This window comes from Oncorhynchus mykiss, chromosome 6 (assembly GCF_057628025.1).
Source record: "Oncorhynchus mykiss isolate SJ-2025 chromosome 6, ASM5762802v1, whole genome shotgun sequence".
NCBI classification, from domain to species: domain Eukaryota; kingdom Metazoa; phylum Chordata; class Actinopteri; order Salmoniformes; family Salmonidae; genus Oncorhynchus; species Oncorhynchus mykiss.
The window spans coordinates 65,646,202-65,658,018 of record NC_143027.1 but is presented as its reverse complement, the minus strand read 5'-3'; the positions used below and the strand labels follow the sequence as shown (position 1 = coordinate 65,658,018).

At 41.4% G+C, this 11,817-nt stretch overlaps 1 protein-coding gene across 4 annotated transcripts in view; it reads left to right on the top strand.

Annotated features, from left to right (window-relative positions):
• The first annotated feature begins 4,648 nt into the window (after window positions 1-4,648).
• Window positions 4,649-11,817, top strand: part of LOC110526367 (inositol 1,4,5-triphosphate receptor associated 1) — a 28,983-nt gene continuing 21,814 nt past the window's right edge. For 2 of the 4 annotated variants that reach the window (XR_016496813.1, XM_021607274.3), the window contains exons 1-3: window positions 4,649-5,050; window positions 8,142-8,301; window positions 8,676-8,973. Coding sequence is in view for 1 of the 4 variants with exons in the window: in XM_021607274.3 (XP_021462949.3) it covers window positions 4,993-5,050; window positions 8,142-8,301; window positions 8,676-8,973 (516 nt within the window). In the remaining 3 variants the exon portion in view is untranslated. Of the gene's footprint in view, window positions 5,051-7,718; window positions 7,846-8,141; window positions 8,302-8,675; window positions 8,974-9,308; window positions 9,374-11,817 lie in introns of those variants that run through there. The other 2 variants (XM_090238598.1, XM_021607281.3) reach the window with 2 other exon arrangements.

The window sequence follows — 11,817 nt, the reverse complement described above, 5'->3', positions numbered from 1 at the left end:
CAAACGTGGAAGAAGGTGCTCTTGTCAGATGAAACCAAAATTGAACTTTTTGGCAACAATGCAAAACGTTATGTTTGGCGTAAAAGCAACACACCATCCCCACTGTCAAACATGGTGGTGGCAGCATCATGGTTTGGGCCTGCTTTTCTTCAGCAGGGACAGGGAAGATGGTTAAAATTGATGGGAAGATGGATGGAGCCAAATACAGGACCATTCTGGAAGAAAACCCGATGGAGTCTGCAAAAGACCTGAGACTGGGACGGAGATTTGTCTTCCAACAAGACAATGATCCAAAACATAAAGCAAAATCTACAATGGAATGGTTCAAAAATAAACATATCCAGGTGTTAGAATGGCCAAGTCAAAGTCCAGACCTGAATCCAATCGAGAATCTGTGGAAAGAACTGAAAACTGCTGTTCACAAATGCTCTCCATACAACCTCACTGAGCTCGAGCTGTTTTGCAAGGAGGAATGGAAAAAAAATTCAGTCTCTCGATGTGCAAAACTGATAGAGACATACCCCAAGCGACTTACAGCTGTAATCGCAGCAAAAGGTGGCGCTACAAAGTATTAACTTAAGGGGGCTGAATCATTTTGCACGCCCAATTTTTCAGTTTTTGATTTGTTAAAAAAGTTTGAAATATCCAATAAATGTCGTTCCACTTCATGATTGTGTCCCACTTGTTGTTGATTCTTCACAGAAAAATACAGTTTTATATCTTTATGTTTGAAGCCTGAAATGTGGCAAATGGTCGCAAAGTTCAAGGGGGCCGAATACTTTCGCAAGGCACTGTAGTATCTCTAGATTTGGGCTGTGTGTAATCTAGCCCAATTGATGTGACTCCTGGCTGCTTTCACTTTAGAAGGAACTCCCCATAAAAGGAGCTCTGGATGCCAGCATCGGCTCTAGCTTGATATTCAAAATCAAATGCATTCCATCCAGTAAGACAGGATGAACCCCCCCTGCCCTCCCCGCATGGAAATGAAGATATTTGGAATATAACTTGTAGGCCTGTTAAGGTGTTAGTAAAAGGCCAGTATTCCAACACACTGACTGTAACATCTCCTGAAATAAGCTTGTTGGATACTAGCCTTCGTCACACACAGCACAAAAGGGGAAGCTAGAGGGTTAAATAAGGAACATGATTATGGAATGGAAACCAGGTGTGTACAATGAAGACAAAACGAAAATGAAACATGGATCGGTGGTGACTAGAAAGCCGGTGACGTCGACCGCCGAACGCCGCCCGAACAAGGAGAGGGACCAACTTCGGCGGAAGTCGTGACAGTCTGTTTACCTTGTTATCTACATTCTACTACGTCCCTCTACTCCGATTTACCCGTAAAACCTTAAAAACAATTTTATATCCCCTGCACATCGGTTTCATATCAACCAAGGCAGTTTAATATGGGCTTGTGTTTATTAGAACATATTAACTAGAATCCAAGTATGTTTTGTTCATACTGAACATTTTGTGCCAAAACATTTGTATTTAGTAGTACGGTAAACTGAAGCAATATTGAACATTCAGTACTGTAGGCCTTATCATTATGTACAGTATCACTTCCACAGGTGCGTATGGGTTTTCACGTGAGAAATACCTATAGGACTCCAGCAAAGACTTGTGGAGCAGGTGTATGTCACTATCAAGAGATTGTCTCAATTTACATCCACACGTAACAAATCAGCAGTGGCAGGGGCAAATGTGACACTTCTACTAGAGTCAGAAAGGAAAAGGGCTCTTATGACCGTTTATGCTTTTCTGAGGCCGAGAGCTCTTGGTGGCGACGTTGTAAAATAAATACTACACAAGAATGAAGTGCTTCAGAGATGTTTTGCCAACGTGAGGTGTGAACGGATGTTTTCCTGTCTGTCCACTGTTGGAGTTGAGTAGCTGAGATGTGGTTTCTTTTCTCAACCTGCCACTGAACCCAGCATGAATGAATTATAGATCCTTGTGATCATTGTATTTCCCTCTGTAATTAGATCTCAAAGCCATGAGGACTTTTTCAGTGATAAGGATGCTTCAAGTAGCATGTAGCATTGGTGTCATTTAGATATTTGTTTGTTAGCAATGATGGAACGACACTGTCTTTCAGGAGAGATTCAAAAGGATATGACACAATAGGCATGCCATGGACCAAGTGCTTTCAACCAGAGGATCAAGCTACCCATGAAACTGGTTGCCAGGTTATTGTTGCCCCTAGAAATGGAGGTAGGGGGTGAGGTAGAGGACTTCCTGAAATACTGTCCGGTCCACCAATTAGACAGACAGCTCACTCTGTGCGTCATCCTCAGAGGAATACTGCCCAATTTAGTGCATTTTAATGGCATTCATTTACATAACATACAGTACAGTACCAGTAACATGCAAATTGAGCCCTCCTCACTTTCTCTGGTTCAAACAGGTGCCATTTATTCACGAACTGGAGGAGGCAACAACAGTGGCAGAAAGGTAAGAAAGATATATATATTCTTTTGTTGGTACTTTTGGTGTTGTATAGGATAAAATAACAAATAAGAAAAATTGTTTGCAAGTTCATATTTTACTGTGGCTTGCAAAAGTATTCACCCCCTTGGCATTTTTTCCTATTTTGTTGCCTCACAACCTGGAATTAAAATGGATTTCTAGGGGGTTTGTATCATTTGATTTACACAACATGCCTACCACTTTGAAGAACTTTAAACATCCTCAACTGGGGGAACATATTAGGTGTATGCTATTAAGCTGTAAAAATAATTTTTCAATTTGTTGACTTGTTTATAGAGGAAAATGTGTTCATAAGAAGGGCCTGAGATCAAAGTCAATATTCAGACAACTGGGGTCAATGTTTTTAGATAGGATCTCCAGTAAGCCTCTCTTTGCAGTAGTAGGATCTCGTTGTTACCTCCTCTCCTTGGTAGAACAACATGCTCAATGCCTGTGTATTTGTAGGGAGGAGATGGGATGGTTAGCTTCAACAAAGTGAGCTGCTACTGGATAGTCAATGTTCTTACACCTGATTTTGCTGCGGTGTTCAGCTGTGCGTTGTTTTAATTTTATTTTCGTTTGTCCTACATAGGCTTTTCCACATGAACAGGTGATGAGATAGAATACTCCCTTGGTCTTACATGAGATGATACCCCTAACAGGGATCTTTCGACCTGTATGTGGGTGTCTGAAGAAATATGTTTATTATTTTGTACAGCTTATTTGCATACACTTAATGCAGTATGTTCCCCCAGTTGATGATGTTCCTTATATATTAAGGTTGAACCAAAAGATTACATGTAACAAAAATGAAATATGAAATTATTATGTGAAATTGAATGAAACAATAATGTATGTTGATGCACAATATTTCATTATGTTTCTATATGATAACAATAGCGTAATATATTTAATATGCCATATACTATTGTTTAACAGTTTCACTAATTAATTTTAATTAACTTAATAATTCTGACACACCCATCACCACTGTCATTGGTTACATGAATTGCACTGTGTGTCTACACAACCTGGTTCAAGTATTCATGACATTACCCCGAGGAAGGCACAGTGATGCTGAAACGTTGGTAAATACCCATTAAATTTCTGGGAGATTATATATGGAGTGTGCTACTTTCTTTATTTTGATAGTTTATAATTTATTCGCCGTTAGTCAGCACCTTCACACAAACTATTATTCTGGGTGTGCGCTAGCTCATGCTTTTTTAAATCTACCTTTATTTAACCAGGCAAGTCAGTTAAGAACAAATTCTTATTTTCAATAACGGCCTAGGAACATGGGGTTAACTGCCCTTTTCAGGGGCAGATCGACAGACACCTTGTCGGCTAAGGGATTCGATTTTGCAACCTTTCAGTTACTAGTCCAACGCTCTAACCACTAGGCTACCTGCCACCCTTTAATCGAGTTAAATACGAGAGGAATATCTAGAATGTTTTCTACAGCCCTTTCTCCTTTCCTCTCTAATCCTTTCTGGGCTTCAAACACCCAAACCTGAGATAAACAATTATCCTCACACTGTAGCAGAGGCCTGTCAGCCCATATTAGAGCAAACTGTACTGCTGCTCCCAGAACAGTGAGATACCGGCTAGCTGTGTCATTATTGGATCATTTAATAATCACACACTAACAGAAGGCCTTTTCTCTTTGTTGAGATCTGATTCCAAATGGAAACAGGTTCCATAATGTGTCTGCTGTTACTGGTTCCACCTTCCACGTACTTTATGTGATATGTAGTGTCTCCTGTTTCTCATACTGTCTCTTATGGTCTTATAGTCTATTAATTACCCCTAAAAAAAAGAAGCTTAGAACCTCAGATAATCCATAATATTCGAGAAGTTTATCAGAAGAGCTTTTTTTAGTCTGTTTGCCTCTGTATGTACAGAACAGAGGATGCACATGTGTGCATGAGTATGAATGTTTGTGTTTGTCTGTGTGTTTATTTTAGGGGCTCAGTAGGAGCTACCCACCCACCCTTCATTTCTTGAGGTTATGTGACTGCTTGGAAGACTGTTTCCACCCTAAACCATGTCCTAGACTCCGATCTCGTGGGGGATGGAGGAATGATAGTTTGAGTTATACAGTGTTTTGATCAAACACACACACGTCCAAACTCTACCCTTCCCTGGTCAGACCTCTGCCCCCACAAGAATGATCACAGAGAGAAAAAAATAGTGACTTGGCGCTCCCAGGCAGAGTACGAGCTCAGAGTTGGAGCTCAGAGTTGGAGTGTAATTCAGGAGATGTGATCAGTCAGGGCTGAGGGGAGAGGAGCGGCAGCCTCAGAGAAAAGCTGTACACATACACAGCAGCAGCCCAGAGAGGCACACAGAGCCTTCTCCTTAAATGGTCAAAGCTCCCAGGAGTGAAAGAGAGGCTGGTGCTGGGAAAAAAAAGACAGGGAAAAGAAAGGAAAAGAGACAGCTAGGGATAGTTAGGTTTTCTGTGAAAAAAATCTGGGAATTACAGTTTGACTGAGGGAAGGTTCTGTCGGGTGTTTTATGTGGAGTTTATGTGGAGCTAAGCAGTGGAGGTTGTATCTCTCACAGGAGGTTACAGGTACAGCTATTGATCTATTCTCTGCTCTGTGGACAGGTAGAGATGATGTATTGCATGCACGTTTTATTTGTTTAGAGATTAGAGAGCCTGCAGCTGCATGACATGCACTTTATCATTAGTATCTTTGGCTATGTGCATCGAGTTGACAGCCATGTTAAACAGTTGCGCAGTTCATCATCATTTTGGGATTGTGTTGGAATATGTATATCTCTTGTGAGGGTTTACAGGCTGTCACTTATTGGGAAGATAGTAATGGTTTGCTAAGGGAGAACAATAATTACAAGACTTGGTTGAAAGTTGCAGATACTGGGATTCTATGCATGGACCAGCAGATGCTAATGATTTGTGATCTATTTGTTTTATTGCGATACTGTATATAGCCATGATCGTCTAAATGGTATTGGTGTTTTGAACAAGCTCACTTGCCCCCCCCTCTATCGCTCACCATCCATCTCTCATCTTTCTCACATTCCCTCCATATCCTGTTATCTGGGATGGTGGCTGTGTAACCACCACTTCCTCTGCCGGTTCTGTACTCCCTGTGCTTCACACAACCACATTTTAAACAAATCTGGCAACAGGCAGAGAGCTTACGTAACAGGTGAGAAGGGGGTCGGAAAACGCTCTGCTCAGCTCATTTTATCATGAGGGAGCAGCGAGGCCAGCCCTCTGCCTTGCCGTGAGGTAACTCTGTGGCCCTCAGCTCAGCTTGGCCCCCTCGACTCTGTTTGCTTTGAAATTTACTCTCACTGTGGACTTCCAGAAACTATCTCAGCCCAGGACATTGCTTCTAGATTCCAGTGTTGCACTGTAAAAAAAAAACTGCACACACAAATCTAGTTGTTTCAACTAATTGTAACTGGGTCCACAACATGTTTTGTTTCCTCAACTTGTTTACTCAAGTGTTACCTGAACAAATAAAAAGTGTTGATCCAAACTTAGCTTCAACTTGAGAAAACTTTGGCAACAATTCTACTTAAAATGATGTGTGCTAAACTTTCTCATGTGTTCATTCAACAACAAAAATATGATTTGGGCATCTTACCTAAAACAAGGCTGTGGAACTAGTTACACACACAGTGCTGTTAACATACAAGGTTTTATATATTTGACACACATTGACATATATGATTACATTGTGCATGTATACAGTCCTTATTATTCAACATGTCCTCACCTGGGATTTGAACTCACAACCTCTTGGTTCAAAGCCTTCTGGTCTTCCTGCTACGCCACCCAAATAATAATTTATAGTTGAATGAACATATGAGACAATTTAAGCAAACATTGTTTAAAGTTGACTGAATTTTTGCCTACTTTTTCAAATGTTGGAGCTAAGTTTGGGCCAACACATTTTTTTAAGTTCAGGTAAAACTGACCGAAAAGTTGAGTAAACAAAACAAAAAGCTGTGGAACCAATTAATAATAATATTAATTTGAAAGAAATAAAACATGCTTTACAGTGTCTCAAAAGCCTTGCAATGTTGCACAGTTACAGTACAGCAGTCTTTCTGGACTGCCTTTGTATGTCACTGTGTGACTGTTCTTTAGATGATTGTTTTTATCAGTATCTTAACTATGTTTGAAAGTGTTCTCTCTATGTCATCTCCTTCATCATGTACAGATATAGAAGATGTGTAGGAGTAAATACGCAGGCTTGATAAGGAGGAGACCTTCGGTACTGAACCTGACCTCACTATACCCTCACACTAATGAAAATAGCATTCTCTGGTGTTTGATAATGCACTAGAGATTTATAACAGCTGGTTATAAACGTTCATGACAAATCAATGATATGTTTATTGTAGTATGTTAGACAGGAGATCCGGGTGCATTTTGTGTTGTATGTGAGTGGTTCAACACAGCTCCAGTTGTAGGAAGTTGGCCTATCTGGACATTGTGTTTTGTGAAGGCCATAACAGGATAGTGATTTAAGGCCAGCATCCCAGAGTCGCCTCTTCACCGTTGACGTTGAGACTGGGGTTTTGCGGGTACTATTTAATGAAGCTGCCAGTTGAGGACTTGTGAGGTGTCTATTTCTCAAACTAGACACTCTAATGTACTTGTCCTCTTGCTCAGTTGTGCCCCGGGGCCTTGTCATTGTAAATAAGAATTTGTTCTTAACTGACTTGCCTAGTTAAAGGTAAAATACGTTTAAAAAACCTGAGGCTTTGTCTAAATATCCCTCTTGTTCCTAGGAGACCGCTAAACAGTCTACTTCCTCCCTTGTGAGGGATAGGTCTATTAGCCTCACGTTCCCAGCATCCTCTAGCCACGTTAGCCATGTTTGTCATGACATTTACCAGCACATACTGTTACTGTACTGTGTCTGGACTCAGGAAGCCATTCCTCAATGAAATCTGCACTCTGGATGACTTATGAGCAAAGATAAGAGGGTGAATGTTTTCTGTTCTACAGCTTATTGTTTTTCCCTTCTGCTTAGTGTGTACTGAACACATGACACGGAATTCCTCATTGCCGGCATGTCAGAAAAATCCATTGATGCATTCTCTCTTTTTTTATTACGTCAAAATCGGCTAGATCTGATACGGCTAACAGCCCCATAGAACATTATTAAACATAGGTAGGGGCTAGGAGATGTTGAGTGTGGATGACACATCATAGTTCATGAATGGATTAATGGAAGATGTTGTTTTCGCTCTGTCAGAGCTGTGACGATTCAGAGGCACCCTGCACTGATGACAACAAAACAAGCCAAGCCCAATGTCCAGACTTTGTCCCAGACCAAAAGCACAACAGTACCAGCAGTAATGGTCTTGCACCTGCATTTTTAGGTAATAGATCCACTGTCGTCTTCAAATCAAAATCCAATGTATTCGTCACATACACAGTTTACAGCAGGTAAAATAGGTACAGTGAAATGCTCATGTGCACCTCACATATCTTCCACTTCCTTTTGGCAGGTCATACAGTGCCACCATTCATCTGCCTGTCATTTCTGCTCCTATCCTCTGTCCATCTGCTTGTTTCATGTGTTTTGTTTTCAAATGTCTGCTACTGCCTATACTGCCATGTTGTTAGTGTGACTGGGACCTCCCTGTCTGACCATGTTGGTTCCTCCCTCTCATAGGTTCCATCCCAGTGTCAGAGACACAAACACCCCCAGTGTCCCCATCACAAGTCTTCCTCCAGTACGAGTGTGCCCCTTCACTTACGTTCCCAACGGATACACCCCCCCAGTCTGCCTGTTGCAGTCACGCTGCCGCTCACACTGAGGAGAATGTAGCAGGGTTAGTGTTTATATTCTCTCTCTTTTACAGGAAGAGGATATTGCATGTGTTTAGATGAACATCCTCCCACAACTGAAGAGCTAGGCTAAGGTGAGACTGTGCAGGGATGCCACACCAGCTCCCCGATAAGTTACAGGGGCACTCAGTACATTCCTAGGAGGAAGCGGGAACTGTCAGAGGATTGCATAATGTGTGTTAGGAAAGGCCCACCTCTCCGGGTTTAGAATGAGGAGGTGGTGTTATTTCACATAGCAGGAAGCTGTGGAAGTTATTACAAATATTCAAGCTGATATACTGGTTATAATTGTGTTTGATAAGATTTTGGAGAGATTTAACTGTTGATTATGGATAAAGAACAGTGTGTTGATGATCAGTGTCAGATCGGAGGATCCTAGTTGCCGTGACTACTGTCAGTCAGAGGCCCGCGACTGTGGGAGTGGCCAAGCATTGCCACCTGGAGACTGTGGGAGAGGCCAAGCATTGCCGCCTGGAGACTGTGGGAGGAGTCAGCCATCAAACCCAGAAGACAGTGCTGGTAGTAAAGCCTCTGAACCAGAAGATAGTGGGAGGAGCAATGCATTACAACCAACAGATATTGGGTGTGATCTAGAGCATTGTGGGAGTTTCCATTCTCGAGCTCTACCGACTGTTTTAATAACAGGCTCAGATAAGGTAAGTTAGGACTGAACACTTTTTAATGATTACTTTAATGAGGATAGCCTCTTTTATTATTAAATACTTGAGTGATTCCCAAATCATTGTAGTTCAAAAATAAACACACACACACTATTCTAAATGGGCAGAGACAGAAACATAAGCAAGTTATTTTACCCATTTAAGGTGTCCACATCCTTCCAAAGCCATGGTTTCCTACACAAAAACCCCCTCCCATACCGAGAAGCGGAGTGAGTGGTGCTTGAGTGCTGGCTGTGGGGGGCACGGGTTGGCTGATGGATAGAGAGGCAGGGCAGGATGAGGGAGGACGGCCTGGGCTGGGCGGGGTTGGAATGGAGGCAGGGAGTCCTGGAGTGAGCACTGGCAAAGACCATTAGGCTCAGAGAGGGAGACTCCGGTAAGAATGTGACCTCCGTCAACCCCGACAGAGCTCTGACTGATGGCATGTCTGATTTGGATGATTCTGGCTCTGCTGAATGACATTTTCCGAGTGTATTATTTCCATGGGCATGTTGAAATGGACAGGATAAGTATAACTGCGATTGTGATTGCGATTGTGATTGCGATATAACTGCAATTGTGATTGCAATTGTGTGGTTAGATATGCTCGTTTTAGTGTAAATATGGTAGTTCAAACTAACCTTGCTCTATGACGATTTAATTGCGACACTGCTAACCTTTCATCCTCCATTGTGCTACCTCGCTGCCCTCCCAGTTTGATTTGCCTGTTCAAGATGTTCAAATTCGTTGCAAGGCAACGGTATCTTGTTTTTCTTTGTTCATTCTCAGAATTAAACAAGTCTAACTTTAATAGCTGGAAGAATGCGTTCCTCTGGGATTCCCGTTCTCCCAGATTAATTTGGCTCATCCGCCCCCGCCTCTGGGGAGACAAAGGTCACATTTGTTTATGCACAGTGCTGGAAGCTGCAGGACTTGCTAGTCAGGTTTAACACTAGAGAGAAGCAGCTGACATGTCTGTGTGGTGGTTTGTCTGATACGTTATTACAGTAATATGCCGCTAGAGATTTGTGCTGGATCTGGAATATTGCAATGATAATTCATTGCATCATAACCAAGTTATTTGAGAGAAGGGCAAATCCATTGTAACAGAGTGACGCTGAGACTCTCTCTTTCACTTTACAATGTTTGCGAAGTTTAAAGGCCCAATCCAGCCATTCCTATCTCAATATCCAATCATTTCTGGATAGCAATTAAGTATCTTATTAACCACGTTTTCATGCAACCATTTCATGCGGATTAATTAACGCATGAAAAAAGTCACGACCGGGCTGATGGAAACATAAAATGCCGGTACAATTGTATAAATGCCAACAAACAATTTGTTTGTTCGACATGGTGGGATCTTTTTGTGTCGGTTAAATTAATAATCTGAGAAATAGCGCTGGAAACGCCTTCATGGGCAAATATTGAAATACTAACTATCATATCGTGATGATATGTTGTGTGGTCCTCCAACTACAACTCGGGAAAGCATGCAGTTTATTAACCTTTCCGCTAGCGGAACCCCTCGACAATATTCCACTGAAAAGGCAACGCATGAAATTCAAAAATATTTTTTAGAAATATGTAACTTTCACACATTAACAAGTCCAATACAGCAAATGAAAGATAAACTTCTTGTTAATCTACCCATCGTGTCCAATAAAAAAAAAGGCTTTACAGGGAAAGCACAACATGTTAGGTCAGAGCCAAGTCAAAAAAGACAGGAGTCACAAAAAGCAGAAATATAGAAACAATTAATCACTAACCTTTGATGATCTTCATCAGATGACACTCATAGGACATCATGTTACACAATACATGTATGTTTTGTTCGATAATGTGCATATTTATATCCAAAAATCTTAGTTTACATTGGCGCATTGGTTACCGCTGTGTCAGATTTAAAAAAAAACTTTACGGAAAAAGCATAATCTGAGTACGGCGCTCAGAGCCCAATCCAGCCAAAGAAATATCCGCCATGTTGGAGTCAACAGAAGTTCGAAATAACGTTATAAATATTCATTTACCTTCGATGATCTTCATCAGAATGCACTCCCAGGAATCCCAGTTCGACAATAAATGACTGATTTGTTGCATAAAGTCCATCATTTATGACCAAATAGCCACTTGTTGTTAGCGTGTTCAGCCCAGTAATCCATCTTCATGAGGCGCGAGCACTACGTCCAGACAAAAACTCGAAAAGTTCCGTTACAGGTCGTAGAAACATGTCAAACGATGTATGGAATCAATCTTTAGGATGTTCTTAACATAAAACTTCAATAATGTTCCAACCGGAGAATTCCATTGTCTGTAGAAAAGCACTGGAACGAGAGCTAACTCTGTCAGGACAGCGCGTCACGAGCCAGAGACACTCTGCCAGACACCTGACTTATTCAGCTCCCATTCCCCCCTCCTTTATAGCACGTTTCTAAAGACGGTTGACATCTAGTGGAAGCCTTAGGAAGTGCAACTTTACCCCATAGATACTGTGTATTTGCCAGTTCACCAGCCCTATACAACTTCTGTGATTGTTTTCAATCAAAATTAAAGCTTCTCAGCAAGAGCAATTTCTAAAGCAAAAATTTTGCTAGGACTGTCTGGAAGTGGTCTGAGTGGGGATGGGAAATCTGAAAACTAGCTGTTATTGGCAGAGAGGAACTCTCTTTCTTATTGGTCTATTATTAACACTTACAGCCTAGGATGTCACCAGGCAGACCAAAACTCCATCCCACCAAAACAGGCTGAAAGTACAGTTCAAACAGCTCTTATACTGAAAATGCATTATTATAATTTCCACAATTTCACAGTATTAGTCCAACTTCATAGTGTGGAAATATA